Here is a 23,434-nt window from a genome sequence, read left to right as displayed (position 1 = left end):
AGATTTTAATGGCGGATGTCATCAAAGAAGCAGAAGACGCTTACTCTTCCGGAATACCTGGTCCTATCCTCCTTAATTTTTTTTTTCAGGAATCTCCATGTGAATATTTCTTGTGTTTTATGTACATTTATTCGTATGTTCATATCGGCAAAATGAGTCAATATCAATAAAGGACTACTCTTTGCATATTTACCGATATACTTATAGTGTATTTCCTTTCAATTTGCAGACGTGATAGTCGATGTTGATAAAGATGAAGATGACAGTATATATGAAAGAGACGTGACTGCTCTATCGTCTGCACAAATGAATGTCTATTCATCCTATTTCCCGCGGTCGTCTGCCAAAAGCGATAAGACTTCATCAAGATTCCGAAAGCCGACATTCGGAAGTCCTTTATATAGGGATGATGAAAGAATAGACGATACCAGATACAAACCCACAAACAAGCAAAATGGTCGTCTGGTGAAAAATGGATTATACGGAATGGAAGATGAGACCGAAATTTCATTTCCTGTTGAACAAACGTCACTTCCGGATATTCGAAATAATGTGTATCAGAGGAGCCTATATGGACAACCCGATGATGGGTTCGCGTACCAAGACCTTGCTGTGGGTGCAACAGACAATTATAAACTTCTCGTTAAGAACATGAAACGCGGTGAAAAGCATTTGGTGTCTAAAAGTCCACCCGGGAAAGGTCAAGGCCATATTGTGCACGTGCGGTCAAGTCCAGGAGAACGAAATAAAAACAATAGTCCCAAAGGTCGACCACGCTTTAATAGTTCGGAAAATAATCCATCGAATCAAGATCGTCATAACAACGAAAATCAAAATAGACATGAAAGGGTTGTGTGGAGTAATGAAGATGATGAACAAGAGTTTCAAGAACCTGATTTTACAGGTATAGACGATAGATATGGCGGACGCCCAACTGGACCGCAAGTGTATGGCGCCGTGCACGTGGAGGACAACACAAGACCGCCACGACGTAGGGCACCAGTTCATAGAACTAGTTCGTTCGGAAGCAGTTCAATAAAAACTGTAGGGAGTCAACAAAACTTTCCCAGCAACAGTGAAAAGGGTTCTATTGTTGGCAGTCTGTCTCCAGATACCAAACATTCATCAGGAACATATCCACGTGATAAAGAAAATGTCAGAGACAGAAGTCCTGCCACTGCGGGAAAACATCTTGTTGACACCAGTACTAATACAGATCATACCAAGGAGCACATTATAACCCCTAACACTGTCAAAAGGGGTGTTTCTGTTGGCATCCAAACAGAAATAGATCATACAACCAGTTCAAATATTCGTAGGAAGGATTCTCCAACACCAGTTCACGACAGCCACGGGAAATTAGATCCCTGGAAACATCCGTTACTGAATTATGAATTTTACGGAAACACTGACATGAAAAAGTCCACTTCAGTCCCTACTGTGATATCTGGCTACGAAATGGCTAAATATAACCCTCCCAACATTGAGTCCAGTAAACACCATGACAGAATGGTCAAACGTTTGGGATTGACCAGCAACGACATGGTATGGTGTATTGAACCAAACTCTAGAGTTCCAAAGAGGAGTGCGACTTATAATTTAGGTTCTATTATGAACAAAAACAATCCACATCGATTAGGTCGGGGGAAATCGCGAAGTAAAATTGTGACTCCATGGAGGTGAAAATTGTACAAGTTAAAATTTGTAAACTTTGTTAAATCATTTCCAAATATCCATTCATCCATAGCTGTTATAAGACAAATAATCTCTTGATATCAACCAACTCATGAACGCTTAAATTATTTAATAAATATTTTCATTATAACAATAAACATCGAAATTTGGTCGATTCGCGTCGAAACACAAATTAACATTAAAATAAATCGAATGAGATTTCTTGACACCAACTGATAAAATGAACAGTAGTGAAAACAACACTTGGAACATTTGCTTGTCGTATCATTGAAGCAATAATATGAATAATTGGGTTTTTTCAGTAGGGTCAGAAACCTAACCACATCCAACGATATTGTATACATTTATAGACTTTTGATGAAGTCAGTACATGGTTTTATCAAACTGAGAAAAATATTGACCGAAAACATGAACTTCATTGTGAACACTACTTATCTATAAAATAATTTTAACGTATTTCAAAATGTTCTAAACTGCATTCTATTGTTCTCATCATAGAATAAACAACTGTAAATCACTAATATTTCACGCGGGATGTATTTTCGCGTTAATACGCGAGGACAGTCAATCGCGAATTCCAAATCACGAAATTAACAATGGATGATATCCCTGTTTATTTGGTTACTGATATCGACGTCTTGTAGAGTCAAGTTCTCATATACTTCATAATTCACAAATTTAAAGTCGTTCTACATTAGCAATCGCAAAATTATGTATTCGCGAAAATGACTGAAGAGATAAGTTCGCGAAATAAAACATTCACGAAATCTAAGAGGTTAACAGTAGTTAACACAGACATGTTTTTATCGTAACACTATACAATAGAAAAGTTGTGGTGATATCAAAATACCTCTTCATAAAACATAAAACGTTTTGATGGTATTTTTAATTTGATATTTCAGACACATCTGCTACAGCTAGATACCCGTCAGTCCGTTAAGTCTACATAAACCATTTATCCGATATCAAAATAGATTATATAATTGTGTAACTGTACACCTTGGTAGGCTTTTAGGGCATTTGTATAAATCATCTTCTAGATTTACAAACTGTATCAATCATTTCACCTTTGGTAGGCATGGCGGCGTATAATGTATTACCTACAGTGCGAAATGATTAATCTCTTTAGTGGAAACACGTGTGTCTGATAGATATCAATAAAAGGTTGGATAACGTGTTACGTTGCACTTTATATAATCATATTTCACTGTCTCCGGAGGAAATGTGTGTCATGCTCTTTGTGCAAACTTTGGCAAACGTTCTGTCATTTTCTTTCAGCAATCATCAAGCCTCAAGAATCTCGCCTGAAATATGGCTCAATATGACAGTATATTTCTTTAACTGTCTTGTTTTATGCACAGTTATATATAAATGTCAACAAGGAGACGAAAGCATTCTAAATATTCATTTGGCCTGACAAAAGGCGTTCTTTCCGTGAGGACACACAATTAAAACACTTGATTGAATGGACCGCTTTTTAGCATATACATTTTTGTGTAAATGTATGTTAGAATAAGTTTTCCAAAACCAAATGAATCATGATGACAGTTTAGGCACTTTTGACATGTCTACATATGTTCAGATCACCCAGACAATTGTCTGTGCAATATTATACATGTTCTTTTCTGAGTCTGAGTTCTTAGTCTAGATGTCATCATCAGACTGGATACTTCATGAGTCTACTGCTTCACTGGGATTGACTGTACAACCAGAGGTTTATTTTTTTAGAACCACATAGTCTGGTTGGTACGTCCTTTATCTCGAATTTTGTTCATCTTTCTGATTCTGTCATAAGACGGCTACATTTTCATTGGTAATAATCAGAGTAGATGAAAACATAAACTGATTGCATTAGGTAGGTTCCTGTGGTCTCTATTGGTTTATTTCAATAGTTTAAATGTTTCTATTTTTTAATAATGTTAAAACGTTTCAAAAATGGAAGAGCTTGTTAAAATATCGTATCGTATGCAAGCCTGGCTTTGGGATTATTCACCTCGCAACACTTGACAGTGGGGAAATCTGCAAAGTGATTTAAGAGAGAAGCAAAGCTTTCACGTGATTTATTACTACCGTTGCTTTTTAAGAAAGATGAAACATTTAGCAATATTATCTTTCAAATCTGCAGTTATACATCCAAACAAGTTGTGAATGTACCAAACATTATATCTGCAAATCTAGACGGAGATTGCGTCAATTAATCAATTAAAACACAAAACACACTATACAGTTGTTCCGTCCTTCCAGGACTCGTCATTGATGTTGAGGCACTTAAGTGTTAAAATCCAGGACGCAGCTGATGATATCAAAATTGGGCGACAGAAAAATTTTAAATCTACATGGGGAATTAGGTCATTAAAATCACATCATTCAACACGTAATAATTTTCAAATTAATGACGACCTTAAAAGAAGTTCATGTGTATGATTAACCTTGCCCGCTTTCAAATATAATTTTCATATTGATATATTTACACATGTGCTTACTCTCACCGCGACAAGTCAGTTTACATGTGTCATTTCAAATCTGCTTTATATTTCTTATCAGATACAAAACATGATAAAAGTTTAAAACAATGAGTAAATAAAACATAATATATGTAATCTTGCACCTGTTTTATGGAATGCATGTCTGCATTTGAAAAAAAAATATCAGAGCTGTCCATTAAAACATTCAAAGAAGATTCATAACTCATAAGAAAAACAAAAATAAAAAAAAAAAAAAAAAATGAAAAGAATGAAGACAAAGAACTTTCTTTCTCTGTGAATGATTCTTTCTCGGATCGAATTATAGATGTACCCATATGAGACAAGGGGATCATGGGGCCTTAACGGATATCTGGCCACGTTATTATATATGGTATAATATAAGCAGTTAGAGTAGGAACAGTTATTACATTGGTTCAGGTTTAGACTATATTGCCAGTAAATGCCACCAAGAGGCCCCATGGGCATGAATCGCTTAACTGTTTAACATATTACACAGAAGACTTTGTAGGTTTCATAAAGTAAATTTCTGCAAACTTCAAATCCTATTTCTCACATATGGTACCATACAAATACCATGACCCAGGACCTATAGTTGGTTAAATGAATAAATTATGAGTTCTCAAAATATTTGATCCTTGAAACGTTGAAATTGTGTCGAGGTCAATGATTTGATTAAATTTGTTAGCTCTTCTTCCAATTATGTTACAGAGCTAATATCAGCACCCTGACCCTTCTGGATATTAAGAACATGTCGTTTGAAGATTTTGACAAATTTGATTCCTGTGACGTTGAAAGTAGGTCAATATGAATTATTTCAACAAATTTGAAAGTCATTCATCCAGCCTCTGAAGAGCTATAATCAGCAAATTAAGGCTTTTGGTTATCAAAAAGAGGTCATTTGAGGATTTTAATATGTTTGACCCCTGTAACCTCAAAAGTGGTTCAAGACCACTTACTTGAACAAGTAGGTAGCCATTCCCAGCATACAACGTGAACAATAACAATAGCCGGGGCCTTCTGGTTATTGAGAAGTTCTTGGAAAATTTTAGAATTATTTGACCTCCTCTGTGGCATCAAAAGTGGGTCAACTTCATTCATCTTAACACACTTGGTAGTCAGTCATCCCAGCATGCTACAGGCTCAAATGATTGAAACATGTTTGACCCCAGTTACTTTCAAAATTGGTCAAGGTCAAGCACTGGAAATAAGCTTTTTTTGGTTATCTAGAATGATAGGAACGTCACATAGGCACATAACATATATATTGAAAAAAATGTCTCAGAAGACATTACTTGACAAGGACTAAATAAAAAATATTTTATTATTTTTAGTGTAAGGCAAGAGAACCAACTTGCCTGCAGATGGAATTCAATATCTTTTGCAAGTATATCTGGCAAAAACTTCTTTTTAGCATTTTTACAAATCTGACACCGATGACATTAAATATTGCTCAAGGTCTTATCTTTTCATAAAACAGGGTAAGTATCATCCCTCAAATGTTTTCATGAGATATAATGATTCTTTGCCTCTTGGTTAATCAAGTGACGTTTAAAAAATGATTTCTCTGACTGTTATAATCCCAGGTCATTTTGCTTACACCACATTGATGGGTTTCAGCCCTGAAACATTCTGGACAAATGTGAAGTTCTTAGACTGTTTTGACTGATCAGAGAAAGACCTCTATGTATATGTAAGTGTTTCACAAAATTGACGCCTATGACTTTGAGTCTTGGTCAAGGTCATTTCCATTCAGCAAACTTGGGTCTTTTCGCTGCAACAGTTTGGTTAAATATCAAGATTCTATACCTTTTTATAGTTATAACAAACATGACATTGAAAATTTGGCAAGGTCATATCTTTTAACAACGTTAATTAATACTAAATATCAGGTTTCATGTGTGATTCATCATAAATTAAAGTTTTAATCAATCTCTCCTCTGCAACCTTTAATGTGTCAAGGTCACTTTTGTTCACAAATTTGGTCAGAATTTATTCCCAATCCATGCTTGCCTAATATTTAGATTCTAGCTCTTTTGATTAATCAGAAGTCATTTATTTGTGTTTTGACAACATCTGTGACCTTGAAAAGGATAATTTCTTCCTGCAAACATAGGAATTTTAAGCTTCATGCAAGGAACCTATTAGCCCAAAAACATTGCCAGTTTTCTTTAGATACCATGCTACATTCAGAATAATCCTTGTCATGCAGTTTATCTCACACATTGTTCATTTAATCACTTTTTAGTTATGGTTAAAATTTCTATTACATGGTTAATACGTGTTCGACCTAAGAAAATCTTTATATATTGAGAATGGTCAGAGCCAGTGCAATCAATCAATGAATTAATCAGAACACCAAGTAAAATTTCAAATGTTTTATTTCAAATTTCAAAATACAATTCAATCATTCTCAGATATAGTCAACATGATATCTGAAGTGTATGATCATAAAACAAAAGTGAAAATAAATTCAAAAAGGATAAGCATAAAACAGGCACTTTCTTATCTGTTTTAAGCATTTTAACTATGATGGCAATGATAAAGCTAGCAAACACTATGCAGGTTATAAACACAATTTGAAGCATAATTACCCACATTTCCCTAATAAATATTATAACAAACAATACCACTTTAATGTCACTGCGTGGGTTTTTCAATAATGAAAACAGTTTTCAGTTTTAAATAACCAGTGTCGTCTCTCTTTTATATATTTTCACCATTAAGATTGCACTGTCAACACTTAACTGGTGAATTTTGATTGAGAAATATTTCTGTTACAAGGCTAAAGTAAGATATTCTGTTTATGCTATCTAATGGCAATATTTCCATGAGAGTTTCCTCTCTTGTATTTTGAAGTATTGAATACAATTACAGAATATGATATGCGATTCTATAGGTAAACGTTAAACCTTATTATAATACACCAAAATTGTGTTAACAATACATGATATAAAAGTGTCCTTCAAAACCAAGGGTACATGTATTGAATTTCACCAATTCATGATTACCCATTCAGGGGTAATGAGGAACACTGTGTGTGTGATGAAATCAACCCATTAGACGCTATTGTCATGATAGTAGTTCTCAATTCCATATTGTGATATGATTAATAATAAGTTATCAATTTCTGATTAAAGCAATCAAAGCTAGACTTTCTGAAGCCGAGAATTATATGGTGATATTTACAGATTCAATTTATGAATAAGAAATATTTTATTATTCTGATAATAAGATTGACCACTCATACAGCAAGCAAAATTTGTCAATACTTTTAGCATCTTTCGTCATCAAAAGATGTACCATACAATGATCAAATGGTTGAGATGAAGCTGTATACGCTATCTTGTAACCTTTGCGTTATATCTTTATAACTTCTCCTCAAACACCCAGTATGCTACAAAAATATTAAGACTTGTTCTTCAAGCAAAAAGCATCTTTCAAATGTTTTTAAATTCAGGATTTGACAATGTTCATATTATATATGACATAATCAGCATTCATGCTTTAGATACATATGAAATAACAAACACACATACTTGGCATTTGATACCCAATAACAATGTACACACAAACCTTTCTCAGGCTAAACATTCATTACAAAGTCTCAAGGATGTGGCAGATCATGTCTTGTGATATGACTAAATGAACAGTGTAAAAATGTTTTAATATTGAGTCCAGCTACTGACTGCTTTTTGATAGATCTATGTATGTATTTCAAAAATAGTGACTTGTTAAGAATAAAAAAACTTACTATTTAAAATCAGTTTAAAATGATGGTTTAGGGGGACCATCCATTTCCTTTTGACACAATATCAAAGCTCTTTATTTCTTTATTTAAAAGTTCAAGAATCTTGCATGACACTGAACTGAAGAAATTCTACACATATATATATATTTTTTTTTGTTTTAAGATTTCTGCAGATCTAGAAGTTGTTTGATACAAATCAGCTTCCCAAGACGCAACACTAAATGAGGTTTAGGATTCTACATGAAAGGGTAAAGGAGTAAGAAATCTCAATCATATTCATGAATGTAAATTGAACCTTGAATCTCTTATCTGGTACTTGGCAACAAGTTGTCTTTTCCAGCGTCACATGGTTGAATTCTTGAATAGAAGTGAAAACATGTGGTATTAACAGTTACTCTGGTTTCGTCCCACAGTATGACCCTTGTGAATAATTTAAAGTGAGCAATGTTTACTTTTGGAATGTAAATTTACAATTCAAATCTTTGTATGTCCTCTTGAATTATTCAAAATATTTTCATTTTTAGACTTTGTTACAAGAAATTCATTAAATATCGGTCTCAAAATGATTGCCAAAGAAAACTTGTAATTTAATAAGTTGATTATTAAACAAAATGTTATTGACACAGAAAGAAAAATGAAAACTTTGAACTGGTAAAATTTGATAATTTACGGATTTCAATTAATTAGCAACAGATTGACATTCAATAATCAAACAAAAGGGCAACACAACTGAATGGCATGTGTTGTGCAATCTTGGTACGGTAAAGCAAGTATGAAATTATTGTATTCAAAATACAGCAATGAAACCATTGCAGAAATTATGAATATTTAAATTGTATTTGTCAACAATTAGGGTTTTGTTAAGAAAATTTGAGCATGAAATTTTCAAAGAAACTTTCAATGGCCCAAGATGTTCTTTTAGGGATTGTAACACCTAGACTTTTGAGGATGATCTTTAACATAGCTCAAACAGACTTTTCAGGACAATATTCAATTTCTTTTTCAACACTATCCTCTACTTTTGTAAGAATTAATAGTTTGAAAAAATAAAAGATTTAGCGTACTGATACTATCATCAAGCTCAATTTAAAACAAAACATATATATATCACATTCAAAGACTTTTATTGAGGCAGACTGTCATTAATAAGTCTTTTGAACAGTTTTTTACGAATAGAAACAAGCATATGATGTATGTAGCAGTCCCCAGTATAATTGTATGCATGCCAGCACTCTTCTAGGGAAATTGGTTAAATTTTAACACTTCTGAATCAAATCATTTGTCAGTACTTTCAGAGCAATGTCAACAATTCTATCTTATTTTATCCATTATTTTAAGACCATGTTTACTTGTTTGAGTCCTACATCAAACAAAACCTATTCTGATATTTTTATCAATGGATCATTTTCTTGTCATAATTACTCAAAAATAATACCAATATGTCACTTTAAAATTAATTCAGTTCAAGATTAATTCTTTTATCTGACAGTTATTAACTAACTACATTAAATTGCACAAAATCGTACTCCACAAATTTTCATCAAAATATATAAGACAATTTTTAACTAAACACATGATGCTTGTAGAAAAACAGCAGTATGAAAATATGAATTTCATAATCATTTTCAAAAGATTACAATATGCAATTCTAGATGCAATCTCACAGCATAATTTATCTATATCATTTTTGGTCGATCGATGTGTTTTAGTTAAATTGCATCCTTTGTACTTTGTCCTAGTGAAAACATTATTTTCCATGTAAATCTAAATATATTTTGCTGTATATCACATATATGTGTGGCCAAATTGTAAACTAGACAATAATCTAAATTTGTTACTCTGTCTAAATGAATTAATAATACCATTATAATTTATTGGCATCATGCAATATAATCTAATATTATAAACAAAGGATCTTACAAATAAAAAACACTTATTTTATTCACTAAAATCAAGTGTCCAGTAATCCTGTTATATTCATTATTTTTCAGCCAATGGAATGAAACTGTCATCTAACCAATAGCTTAACAAAATCTTTAACAGGTCGTTAAACAACCAGTATGCAAATTTTACAAAAGAAATTTCAGTCTTAAGCATGAACCCAGTACCTTTAAGTAGGACTTGCGAAGTATTCTTCAGTACTCCACAACACAGACATTTCAAATACATTGCCTGTTATCAGCTACCATTATTCCCCTTAGATTTCTTTGTTTTTAATTTTTTATTCTTTTGATCTTTTGATGATAATTTCGTATTGATGAAATCCTGCAGCTTTTTGGTTTTTTCCAGACAAAATGATTTCATTTTTTGCCATGTTGGATCACCATACATATTCCAAGGTGGTATGATATAAGTGTTCCAATACGGACTTCCATACTTGTCCCAGACAGGTTTCACATGCTGACTGTAGACTGGATTAGCTTCAATATCCTTCTGGTAAATACTAAAAGTTCCAACCAATAAAGCAATGACCATCGTGAACATTGCCATCCACAATATCCAGGAACAGCACCCACTGCCTGCAATTCAAAAATTAATATTTTTTCTGTATAGAGGCTCTCACACCAGTTTCCCTTCGATTGAGATTTATAAAACAGGTATGTATTGTAGCACATGATTATAATGAATCCTCTGGGAGTTACGAAAATTGGGATCTTTTTTCTTTTTGTGAATCTCTTTGGATGAAACAAATTTTACATTTATCTGAGAACCTGTCTTATCTCACCATTCTTATCAAGTATAAACTGAGTCATTCAAATTCCTTAAATATTCCAGTAAGATGTTTATTGAAGTCATATCCAAATTTCACTTTGTACATGTACACTAATGCAGTGTAACAAACCAGAAATAGATAAAGTTCTGGTTTTCATCAGATTGAATTTCCTTTAAACAGTTTCTGCAAACAATCTACAAAATATCATTAAAGGGAAGCAACTCTACCTTTTTGATGAGACGGTGTCTGTTGATTCCCATCAATTTCAACCTCATCGACTGAAAACCATGGAAAGGGTTAGGTTCAATAAATTTACAAATAAGGAACGGACAATACAATGAATTGAAAATAGCATTCCCATTTATCAGAAGTGGAAAATTCATTTGTCAATCGTTTAGACTTGCAAAAGAGGGATCAGAAATAAAGCTAGACTGTGTATAGTTAAAGACTTAAATATATAACTTAATCTTATTTCAGATAAGATTCTCACCTTCTTCCTCTTCCTCCTCATAGTTGTTCTCCTGGTGTCTGTTGTTTATCATCTGTCGTTCCTCCTGTAACTGCCGCTGACGTTCTGCCTTAGCTTGTTTACGCCTTTCACGTTTGAGTTGCATTTCTTCTTCCTCCAAAGCCTTTATTGCTGCCTCTTTCTCTGTTGTTAAAAAAGTAAACATGTTCCTGTGTTATAATTTATTTATAAATGCCGATGATGGACTATAAATACAATATACCAGGTGTATCGCAACAAACAATGCATTTGAGATTTAGCTTGATTAGACCCTTAAACTCTATTATCAAAATGAAATGAGAGAGACAGCAGGATAAGTCCAAGGTAAATGTAAAATTCTGTAAAATTTTGTGGCTTTCCAAAAATTGACATTTTTGTTGACACTTGATTTCTTGGTTAAATTTTGCTCACCATAATCCACATCAACATTTCATGTATTACATACAAATTTGTAGATTCAGAGTACCCATCAATTGAACAAAACTAAATCCCCTACAGAAATTAATGCTATCACAGTTAACAGAAGGTAGATGGCAGACATCTGATATGAATACTCAGCTTTAATACAATTAAGTTCAACCTTTGCTATTAAAAGCAATTGTGAACTTGATCTCTGAAATAAGGAACCTGAGAACTTAAAGTTTGGAAATCACACACATTTACTTGTATTGTGTAGTTAGTATGTGTGAGACTTAACACACAAATGCACTCACAAAATTGGTCTTTGTATAAGTTTTTATCAAAATACCAACAAAGGCAGTTGTTACATAATACATGTATGAACATTGGACATGAAATGTTTGGACGGGATGGCATGGAAAAACATCATTACACAACCTACCGATACTCTGTTTGTTTGATTGTTTGCATGCCTTGGTTAATTATCATCCCTGTAAAACCCAGGTTCATTTGAGACAGGGTCTCCTTGTAGTATTCTCGGCCCCCATCAGCTGTCAAGCATAACCCTATAATATCTGACAGGGTGAAAACGAAGGGCAGTAACTCTGGGAGATCAGAATGCCTTGTAGTAACTGGTAGTTACCCCAATTAATAACATACAGGAGGCCTGTCACAGAGCAGTCTGGGTTAAGCGCCTTGTACAAGGCACAACAATTGGAGTACAGAATGGTTGCTTTCTTAGCACCCTGAGAAACAAACCTCCATAAGTAATGTCAAACCACACATCTCAGATTTGCACATAAGTGTGCACATACTAATGTTCTTCTAAGTCAGCAGGCAGCACCAACCTCAATCCCAACCCTCCATATAAAATGGCAGGGGAAAGAACTTGAGCATTTGTCAAAAACAATTATTGAGTAGCTTATCTACTTCAGTAGCTAAAGCATTTCTCAAACTTTCAATGTTTTCATATGGAATTTTTTTAAGTAAACAAGTCCTGAAAAAACAAAACCAACCTCGTTGAATGGTAAGTTTTCTCTGTTTTTCCCTTTCCACAGCAGAATTGATTCCTCTCATGTAGTCTAAAACCTGGATAACAGAAAAAATAATATATTGAGGATTCTCCCCCATAAAATTCTTTAAAATGCACAACAACAAATCTGTCATCATTAACGTTAAGTTTTAATCCAATAAGCCAACCTACAAAATAACTTTAAAGCCAAATGAGTACTGAATTGAAAGTTGACCATCACCGGTTATATAAGCAGACCTTAAGATTCTCAGCAGTCAGAATTGCATACACATACATTTTTTGTTTTCACAGGTGTCTGAGCACAAATTAAACTTATTTATTTAGCATTTCAAGACCCTCATTGCTAAAATAAAACCTGGGTGATAATATAATTCTAAGGCAATATAAGCTTATAAATGTTCCATTATCTTAAAAAATCTTACCCTCTGGGCACACTTTTTACACTGAGCTTCATCCAGACAGTCACCTGCGACCTTCTTTAGATCCTCTTTCATGGGATTGTCTTTGAGATCAAGCCATTTGAGTTTACGCAACTGGAAAAAGCTGATTGGGAGGACGGAGAGCTGGTTTCCTAGAAGATCTAGATGCTGAAGATTTTGAAGCTGACCGAACTGATGTGGCAGTTCTTGCAGCTGGTTCTTACTCAGGTCTATCTTCACCAAGTGAATGAGGCTACAGAAGGCATCCTACAGATCAAAGGATAAAAGTTATGAATACTGCTTTTTATTCACATCCAACAGTTACAATGTAGGAGTAAAACAGTTGACAACAACATCATTCCATCAAACCAAAACACTTTCCTGACACTGATTGAAAAATGAAAATAGACTCAAATAAGTAAGTGGAGAACACAGAACATAATCATTAATCAATGACATTTATAACAACTCAAACTGTTCTTAATATAAAGAAATAATGAAAACTTACAGGAAGGCTTGGTATAGCATTACAAGAGAGGTCCAGTCGTGTGGCTTTTGGTAAGGCTGCCTGGAACATTGAAACACAATTGAAATCATATGTTGTAAACATTTAAAAACAAACATGTATCGTGAAAAAGGTAGGGCACTCATAGTTACTTCAGGTTCTCATGGCCACTGATAAAGAAAATTTTAGTTGGGAGTTCTATGTGGAATTATTCAAAACATTTCAGCTTTTTTCACTTTTCAAATAATTTGAATGATGTATACTTAAAGATGTAAGGTACATATATAATAATCAACAGTAAACAAATTCCTTCTATATATCTAGGATTTTATCAAGTATTTTAGAAATGTGACCTTGCACTGAAATGATGGGGAAAGGAAGCATAAGTAATATATTTGTATTATTCAAAGGGCAGAATATCAAAACTCAATGAAAGCAATGAACATTTTCAGTTACCATTGATAAATTCATGATTGCTGGGGTGCATTTTTTTCAATTCAATCAGCACAGGACCAGTTGACATTGTGACTTCATTTGACATTAAACACACAATGCCAGTAGGCTTGTTTTGGGAAGAAATTTGCTATGGGCCAAAGACACCTTTAGTGATCATTAACAGGTACCATTTTACCTTTCAGTATGATAATGCTAGGCCAAAACTTTGCAAGAGCTTGTAGGGACTTTCTTGCAACCCAGAATATCATCCCTATTGACTGGCTTCCATTAGGCCTTGATTTGTCCCCAATCAAACATGTGTGGGATGAATAAGACAGAAGAGTTCAGAATCAAGCAAACATACACCCCCATCCCCAATTGATCAACTCTCTTACCTAGGGGGTGGAACAACATTCTTCTATGGACATATGGACAGTCAAAAATATTACTTATGAACTCCATGCCACGCACAATTAGAGACCCTAGCTGTTGGGGAGGACACCCGAAATATTAGGGATTAGTGAGACAACTTTCAACTTTGTGTACATTAGAGTACCCCATGTCATGGCCTCCTAATGGAGTCCTCATTTTGTTAAAAATCTCAGAAAATTTGAAGAAGAATGGTTCAATATTCGAAGTAAAAATTAGTTGCTTCTTTTTCTCTCAGTATATAAATAACCGTGTTTATTGGTGCATACAAATATATTTCACACACAGAACGTCCCATTCCTGTTGTTTTGTTTAACGACAAATAGATGTAATAGAGATGATTAAATTATGATTTATCAGTGTGAAAAAGTAGTCACAATGAGATGTCCGTGTTACACGCTGGGGAAAAGAAAGTACACATGTAATCAAATTTTTTCGGCTAAATGTATCAAATACTGACCAGTTCCTTAACAGGAACAACGCTTAAGTTGTTTAAGCTGAGGTCCAGTTCATTTCCCTCTAACTTATCACGCAAGCTGTTTTCTTTCGGCATCCTGGTGGTCTTCTTTCAGACGATTGTGACACCGGAAGTACGTGTCAGTTACGCAGTGAATACTGAACAGTCCTCAAGCGGTCTATCGATTCGAACTTTAAGGTCGTTTTCGCGTAGGCGGTTAAAATGGCATGACCAGTTGAAATTGCCGGAAAAACGCATGGTAAAGATTGGTACCGAGGATGGACTACGGAATATCTTACACGTGCATATTGAGGGGATCCAGCTGAACCTGTCCGAAACTACGGCTGCATTCGAAGTCGCGTGTTAACGTACATATGTAGCCCGGTTGAAACGGTTCAGGTGGTCTGGAATTATTCCACTATAATAACTACCTAAAATTAAGATATCATAATGAAATGAATGGTAGCTTAATCTTAGCTAATTGTTTTATGCTTGGCAGGAAATTCCGATTCAGTGCATTTATGAACTTTAAATATATCAGGTCCAATTGTAATAGGAAGGAGTAATGAAAAGCACTCTGCCACCGCTGGGATTCGAACTAGCGATCCTTCGGTCTCTAGCCGGACACTCTACGCTCAGCTAAAGGAAAATTCCCACTAGTTGATTCTAGTAAGGCAACATGTACTCTCACCTTCTATACAACTCCCTCCTTCACAAAGTCTTCGACCTCGAGGAAAACAACAACCATGGTTCATTATCTCCAAGAGGCATCTCAATCTCCTATAGCTTCTATCCTTGGAGTGGGCAAAGGCACACCAAATCTGTAAGAGGGAGGAGTAATAAAAAAACACTCTGCCACCGCTGGGGTTCGAACTAGCCCTTAACTATCTAGCTGGACACTACCATTTGACTAAAGGGAAATTCCCAATAGTTGATTCTAGAAAGGCAACCTGTACTCTCAACTTCTATACGACATCCGGTACATAGGTGTTTGTTTTATAGTGAAATAATTCCAGACCACCTGAACCGTTTCAATGGAGTTACACGAAAGTGGACGTAAAACCATTTCAATAAAAGAGTTCATATTTTACACTTTTTAAAAAATTTATTGAAACGGAAAGAGGATGTCAGCTAATATGAATGATATGAAGAAAAACCAACATGTCAACATAATAAAACTAGGGCAAAGTACAAATGAAAAAATTTATATGGCGACTTCTGAAAAAGTATAAGGAAAACAGACAAGGTGCTCTGGAAGAGAAAATGTGTCTTCTGCTTTATCAACGGCACTCGTCATGTAAACCTTGGTGAATCCAAATGAGTAATGCCATGTTCTCAAATGAGAACAAGGTGGCTTTAACCTAGAAACATCTTTCCACCAAATATCATTCTTCCTTGAATGTTGGTTTATCAGAAGAAGTCTTTAACAATTTTGTCAATTTGACCTCTGTGATATTGAATATGGTTCAAGGTCATTTTTCCCTTTTTTCATTTTTCTTTTTGTTTTTAGTGTAGACTTTGTCAGGCTTCATCCAACAGGCCTATCAGCTGGATATCGTGCTTCTGTGTCTTGTGGTTAGTTAGAAGTTGTTTATAACTCTTTGACCTGTGTGACCTTGATAGTGCATCGAGGTCATTTATTTTATCAAACTTGGTAGCCCTATATCCCAGCATATTAAGGCCTAATATCACCTTTGGCCTTTGATTTTAGGTGAGAAGTCTTTTGTTTTGGAGTGTTAAACAAATTTGATCTCTTGGATGTGGGTTAAGGTCGACCATTTCAACATATTTGATAGCTTCATTCCAGCATAATAAAGCTCCAATACCAGTGCTTTTAGCAATTTTGGTTATTTGAATTTTTTAACACATTTGAATCATTTGACCTTGAAAATGGGTCAAGATCATTTGAAATCAAATTATCCCAGAAGGATCATGGCATTCATCATTGTTTGATCTTTATTTGCATTTTTGAAAGTTGGATCTTTTCCCTTCTTTTCTCTTCTTTTCTCTGTGTTTGCTCTTAATGATGAGAAATTTTAACTTGAATATATAGTGAAGATAATCTTTACCAACCAAATGGAAAGTGGTTACCTTTGGCCATTTTGTCTTTCTGATCAGTCCAAACAGTAGAAAGGTACAACTAGTGACCAACAGGAACCTACATTTGAAATTTAAGAAATATCCATCTAGTACTTGTAAAGAAATAGCAATAACAAACTTCATTGAAAAAATCCAAGATGGCCACCTATCAGCCATTTTGTTTTCATCATCAGACTCAAAATCAAAGCACAACTAAGAATCAAGGGGAACCTACATATAAAATTTGAGAAAGATCTATCCAGAAATTCTCCAGGAATAGCGATAACAAAAAATGTTTATGGATGGATGGACTCTACATGCTACAGGCCCTACATCAGTACCATGAACCTTAAAAGTTATCGAGAAGTCATTTGCATATTTTAACACATTTGTTGAAGGTAATTAGAAAAAATATAGTAGTCTATCATCTCAACTCACTACAAGTCCTACATTGGCACAATGAAACTTTTGGTTATTGAAAAGAATTTGTTGGATATTGTGACACATTTTATTCCCCTAACCCTTCTTCCCATCATGCTGTAGGCCTAATATCAGTAGTCTGCACCTTTTGGTTCTTCAGATTTTACCCCTGTGACTTTGATAGTAGGTTGACAAGGTCATTTATTTGAACAAAGCCAGTAGCCCTTCATAGCACCCTTGACATTTTGGGCAGGTGAGCTAAACCTGAGATGTCCTCCCTTTATAACAAGATGGCAATTGAAAGATGATAAACTGAAGCATTGTACTGCTATTTGGTTTTCCTTCGCATCAAAAGCATCATCTACATACAGGTAAATTCACTGAATGGTAACTTCTACAATCTGCCTTGTAAGTAAAAGGTGAACACATTTGAATGAAATTTAAGTTGTCACTCGTGAAGATTGCAAGAGATGTTGTTCAATGTCTCCACTGATTATGATGATTAAATATATTGATAGCAAATGTTTCTATATATAAATAATTTCACATGATATTGTAATACAAATTCTGCTGACATGATTAATAGAAATGTACTTGATTTAATGTGCACTTTTCACTGTGAAAATCTTTAGTCTAAGGAAACATTTTACATGGGTTTACACACAGACCCCTGAAGGAATAACAGTGATATTGAGTATTGCTGAAGCAATACATGACCCATTCTGACCCTCCACAAGTGACTTTGGCCTTGACCTAGCAACCATGAAACTCACACTTGTCCAAGATGATTTTATGCTTTATAATCATAAAAAGTTTGATGAGAATTCTTCAAGCCACTAGAGCACTGACAGTGATTCTCTAAAAATAATAACATTGGCCTTGACCCAATGACCCTGAAGCTTGAATGTTTCCATGATATTATGATGCCAAATAAGTGAGTAAATATATTTGTAGGTAGGAAACAAACAAAACCATGCATTCTGCAGTGATAGGTTCCTCTATTTCACCAATGACACCTAAAATGTATGACAAACAATTAGCTTTGGTTTAACATGATAAACAAGTACATTTCAAGGACAGAAATCCCTGGTAAGTATACCCCATTGCAATGTTATTGTTTCTTACCACTTAAACAGAAAATAAAAATTTAAGTTTAGATCTTTATAAGACTGTAGACATTGCCATGTCATCACATGTGCTGTAACTTGGTTTATTTTTTTCAGATTTCCTAAAGCTTGAAACAAACTGAATTTTTTAACTACACCCACGACATGAAACCGACTAAGTCATGGTTATCTAAAATATTTTTATCTTCATAGTATCCATTATTCACAATTTCTGAAAACAGCCAAAACATAAAACCCCTCCCATTATCATGTCTGTAATATGACCTCAAATATACTGCAATTATAATCAGCAAACACAGTACCAGCTGATCATTTTCAAATCACAATCTGATTCATTCCAACGTTTTAAATCTTTGCCATTTAAAACTTAAAATGACAAGCATTCATATGATTCCATGTAAATTTTTGTCAGTAAAAACATTAAATCCTGAATCCTTGAAATAATTATTTTCAATCTTGTATCCAGTTAGCTTGAAAATCCAGGTCATTCTAGTAGTCACTATTATCTACATATATCAAGGGTACCAAAGAAAAGATTACAAATGTGTAAATGGTAATAATAGATAAAAATGTCAAGAAAAGAGAAAAGGAGAAACAGAAAAAAATATGTTTTAATGATAACTTAATGCCTACCAAAATTTAATCAGATTGATGAAAACTGAAAAAATCACAGGACTTAAATGCTGAAAAGAACAACAAGCGATGATTTTTTTTAAATATTGAACCAAACTGCAGTGAAGGGAAATCCACTTTTATGTCAGAGTAATTAGATCAACCAAACTTGACAGAAATTGTTTGAAAACTGAGAGAGGAGACTTCGAGATAAGATTAACATTATGAAAACAATGTGGGGCAGTAACTCTTCCAAATATGGTTTAATCAAACTGCCATTCAGGAAGACACAACTTAATGTCATGGCAATTATGCCTAGCAAATTGAAAGAAATTGGTCAAAAACTGAAAGAGCAGATCTCAAGAAAAAAAATCACATTATGAAAACAATAATGGACAGTGACTCTTCCAAATCAAACTGCCATTCAGAAAAACACCACTTCCTCATATGACTATTAATCCTATCAAGTTTGAAAGTGATCGGTTGAAAGCTGTGGGAGATCTCCATACAAATAAAAATTTACAACATACAACACCATACAATATTTTGTCAAATGTTTGAGTGGTGTGTAAAATGTTTACAATCAGTCAAGCAGGTACTATTTATGTCAGCCTTGGTCACTTTTAAGCTTAGAAATCCAGGTCGCAAAGACACTTTCTGGTAAATCTTGGTTCAGCTTAAGCTTGAACATTATAATCATTCAGATACCATTGATATCAATCTTAATTTTTTTTAAATCAGAGTCATTCAGATTCTTCCATGTAAATATTTATATGTATATGGAAGTAATACATTGTTAATTTAAGTAACTTCAAACAGAATTAAATGAGATCATAAAATGTGTGAAGTATTTTCACCAATAATTGACACTGTTACCTATGTAAAAAAACAAGTACAACAAATACATAATGTCAACACATGCTTTTATTTCTTCCAAGTTGACACTTATCCAGAGTCCAATTATCCATCTTCAACCCTCAAAGCAAGAAGTTATCAGTAAATGATCAAGATCTTATTCCTTAACCAGGAAATACACTTCATTTTTTGCTGGACATGAAATCTATTCATGAAGAAATTTATTTACATACTAATGACCGATGTGTTGCTTTATAAATAATTGTTAATTAGAATGAGAATTGGTAGTGACATAAAAACTTTAACTAAAGAGCACAAAAAACATGACCTATATTACAGTTTTAATATTTTGGACCTTCATTTGATATCAATTATAACCATAACTTATCCCATAATACAATTGAAGTTATATAAACCCTCGTCAAGCATTTAAATGTTCAGAAGTCATCAATATAGACTGTCATGAATATACGTCAATATAAATAAAAGATCATGACTAAAAAATAGGTATAAAGCATGTAAACATTCCTAAGCATGTAAACATTCCTATAGCAAAACATCCACAAATTTGAAGCATGTAAACATTCCTATAGCAAAACATCCACAAATTTGAAGCATGTAAACATTCCTATAGCAAAACATCCACAAATTTTGAACTACAATGCACATTAATGATTATTACTATTACAGTAAATTTATAACAACCTTTTGCATTCTATTTTCTTCGATGGATTTCTTAACAGAAATAAATTGCAATTTTTTTTATATGAATTAAGATGAAAAAGTGTAAGTTCAAGTGCAAAAGTTAAATGCAGTGAAATCTTTGAGTGAAAATCCCAAACAGACAGTAGCAGCAAAAAAAGTTTGTTCAATTTTAATAGCGATGTTCTTATTGAACAATAAAATAAAGGATTCTCCCATCCCAAGTTTGGTATCTTGGTTGGATGTGATGATGTATCACTTGGCAACATAGATTTTACAGGTATTTTACTTGTCTTCCACATCAAGAAACATTGGAACCATGCATTACCAGTTAACGTGAGTTTGGTGTAAAACCAATCCTGAATGCGTTATCTCCTCATCAGACAGTAATCTTATGTCTAGTACATTGATTTAATATTTGTTATGAATTGTTGTCAAAATTAAAAAATGAAGATGTCAAATTCAATTTTTTTTTTGATGTTTACATGTAACCCACAAGAGAGGTAATCTACTTTATCAAATAAATCAGAAAGAAAAAAAGTAGATGCAATTTTCATGCAATTTTAACAAAATTTCTAAAAGCAAAAAAGAAAATATTATCTGTGATTGTTTTCAGGCAAGAGTATCTCAGATTGACATTTTGTAACATCTCAATCTCACAAGGAAACTTTATCATAGAATGTCTGCCCTCAATGGAAATAAATTGATCTAAACACACACATAAAAAAATTCAATAGATTGACATAACAAATTTCAGGTATATACAGCAGGAATCAACAATACAACAACTTAGACAGATAATCCATATAGGGATACATTTTGTGCCTTTTTGTATCTATTGACAATATGACTGGAAAGTAGGCGGAACTTCTGCGTTAATGATAGTGGAAAGGAACATTTTGATTGGCTAAGAACATGTAAAGAGCCATTTCAAACAAAAATGTGAAGCTCTTAGCTTTTGTTAAATTTCGTTGAGATTGTGATAATTTCATTAAGTTTAGATTCAAATTATTTTAGAATGGTGATAGTATCCTTTTTTTATGCATATACTGGATATCAGATCATGAGTTTTTATCTTAACATGGTACATCTCCAGTATCTGGTTAAAAACAAGCATACTCTCCTCTAATTACTTCAAGTTGTGAAAGGTTTTTTCAAGGGAGGTAACTCACATTTAATTGGCCAGAAGAGATAAAAACCAGGATTATAAGCACCACTTATACTTAGAATCGACATTGTTACAAAATATCACTACAGAGTTTGTTCAGCTCAAATTACATAAATGCATTTGGCAATAATACTTTTAAGTATGTACTACATAAAGATACTTATATGTGGAATTATGAGCTAATAACAGTATATAATCCACCCTGATATCACAGAAACAGTCTAATCAACCTTTTTCTGTCACAATTCAATTCAAACACCAAAAAACATAAAAAAAATATAAAAGAAAAATGTGCTAGAAATATGTGTTTTGTTCAAATGCATAAAAAAGTAAGATTGAAACCAATTCAAACTCACACAGACATAATTCTTAGATGTAGACACAATATTGCACCATATGTAAGCTATATATACATATAAAACAAAATTAACTAATGAAAAAGAAAACCAAGTATTAACATACTGATTCAAAATGTATTAGTATGTTATATCAAAGAGTATTATATACAGATATACCAGGATTAGAGTTGAAATTCACTTGAAATTTATTTTTACAGTGCAAATTCAACTTTTTCTGCCATAGAAATTTACAACATACAAATTGTGTATATTATTATATTATTATTACACAGAGTAACCTTTTAAATACTTTCATCTTTCTCTCATACAAAATGCTGATGGGGGAGAAAAAAAGGTTGAATTTGGGAAAATATTGGCTATTTTCTATTAGGAATGGAGCCCATTACCAGACCCTACAAATGTCTGATAAATCCCTTCTTGGGTAAATTTACCTGTTCTGATAAATCCCTTCTTGGGTAAATTTACCTGTTCTGATAAATCCCTTCTTGGGTAAATTTACCTGTTCTGTAGGACCAGACAACCATTGTCTCACTAGATGAACAATGTGAAGTATCGTAAAGCAATGAATACATATCCTGATCCATAATCCCTTGACTCACTGTTAAATAACTATGTTAAATGGTCTGGGTCTTTGTAGAGGAAGCTCCAACAATCTTAATTGATACAGAAATGGCTTTGTAAGATCATTTTTCCAGTGTTCCTGACATCCTTCTAATGAACCAGTTTAACTCCTATGATGCCCTCGTAGCCATCCCTCATAAACACATACCACCCTGGCTGTCCATGACCAGGATGTTTGGCCTGTATATCTGGGTCACCTGGTAGAAACACAGGCAAAAGGGAGCGTGGCCCATAGCCAAGGAAAGGTAGTATGCTCCTGAGTCGGGCTTCATAATCCACCTGGAATATGTGTTCTCGGTAATGCATGGAGTCCTCGTTGTGCTGTGACCATCCCATGAGCATTCCGTCTGTCATAAATAAAATGATCATTAAAGTGTTCGAGATTTACCCTTCAATAAGCCCTGAGGAAAGACATTATCATGCAACAACAGCAAATACATGGTAACAGCAGTTGTTGGTAATTCTTCTGAAAATATAATGGGCTTATTACCAGACATGGGCTTATTACTTGACTTGGGCTTATCACCAGACATGGGCTTATAACTAGACATGGTTTGATTACTGGACATGGCCTTTTTACCAGAAAAAGGCTTAATACCAGACATGGGCTTATTACAAGAAATGGGAGTATTACTAAACATGGGCTTATTACTAAACATTGACT

General features: G+C 33.8%; 3 protein-coding genes across 3 annotated transcripts in view; 1 reads left to right on the top strand and 2 right to left on the bottom strand.

Moving 5' to 3' along the window:
* Nucleotides 1–306: 306 nt before the first annotated feature.
* On the top strand, nt 307–1,683 carry LOC132562752 (uncharacterized). Its single transcript, XM_060227514.1, has one exon. It carries the CDS (start codon nt 307–309, stop codon nt 1,681–1,683), a length of 1,377 nt encoding a protein of 458 aa, XP_060083497.1.
* Nucleotides 1,684–6,541: 4,858 nt separating this feature from the next.
* LOC132562665 (leucine-rich repeat-containing protein 59-like) lies at nt 6,542–15,251 on the bottom strand. The gene is made up of 7 exons (XM_060227423.1): nt 14,831–15,251; nt 13,510–13,569; nt 13,005–13,268; nt 12,566–12,638; nt 11,133–11,294; nt 10,870–10,920; nt 6,542–10,448 (listed from the first exon to the last, which is right to left on the bottom strand). The coding sequence occupies exons 1-7, from the start codon at nt 14,921–14,923 to the stop codon at nt 10,108–10,110; spliced, it is 1,044 nt and encodes a 347-aa protein (XP_060083406.1). The 5' UTR covers nt 14,924–15,251; the 3' UTR covers nt 6,542–10,107.
* A 7,024-nt stretch (nt 15,252–22,275) lies between these two features.
* LOC132562768 (uncharacterized) overlaps nt 22,276–23,434 on the bottom strand; it is a 32,428-nt gene continuing 31,269 nt past the window's right edge. Inside the window, exon 19 of the mRNA XM_060227534.1 lies at nt 22,276–23,117. Within this exon, the coding sequence (XP_060083517.1) occupies nt 22,861–23,117 (257 nt within the window). The 3' untranslated portion in view covers nt 22,276–22,860. The remainder of the gene's footprint in view (nt 23,118–23,434) is intronic.

The sequence above is a fragment of the Ylistrum balloti genome, unplaced genomic scaffold (assembly GCF_031769215.1).
Source record: "Ylistrum balloti isolate Yb309-2 unplaced genomic scaffold, AGI_CSIRO_Ybal_v1 Utg369672, whole genome shotgun sequence".
In the NCBI taxonomy this organism is placed as follows: domain Eukaryota; kingdom Metazoa; phylum Mollusca; class Bivalvia; order Pectinida; family Pectinidae; genus Ylistrum; species Ylistrum balloti.
This window is presented reverse-complemented; position numbering and strand designations above follow the sequence as displayed.

What these genes read in the sequence shown, in the direction of transcription:
- LOC132562752 (XM_060227514.1), top strand. Translation starts at nt 307, where the DNA reads ATGAATGTCTATTCATCCTATTTCCCGCGGTCGTCTGCCAAAAGCGAT.
- LOC132562665 (XM_060227423.1), bottom strand. Translation starts at nt 14,923, where the DNA reads ATGCCGAAAGAAAACAGCTTGCGTGATAAGTTAGAGGGAAATGAACTG. An exon ending in TTGTTCCTGTTAAGGAACTG is followed by an intron (nt 13,570 to 14,830) that starts GTCAGTATTTGA and finishes TCAATGTTCCAG; the next exon opens with GCAGCCTTACCAAAAGCCAC. An exon ending in GACACCGTCTCATCAAAAAG is followed by an intron (nt 10,449 to 10,869) that starts GTAGAGTTGCTT and finishes TTTGAATTGCAG; the next exon opens with GCAGTGGGTGCTGTTCCTGG.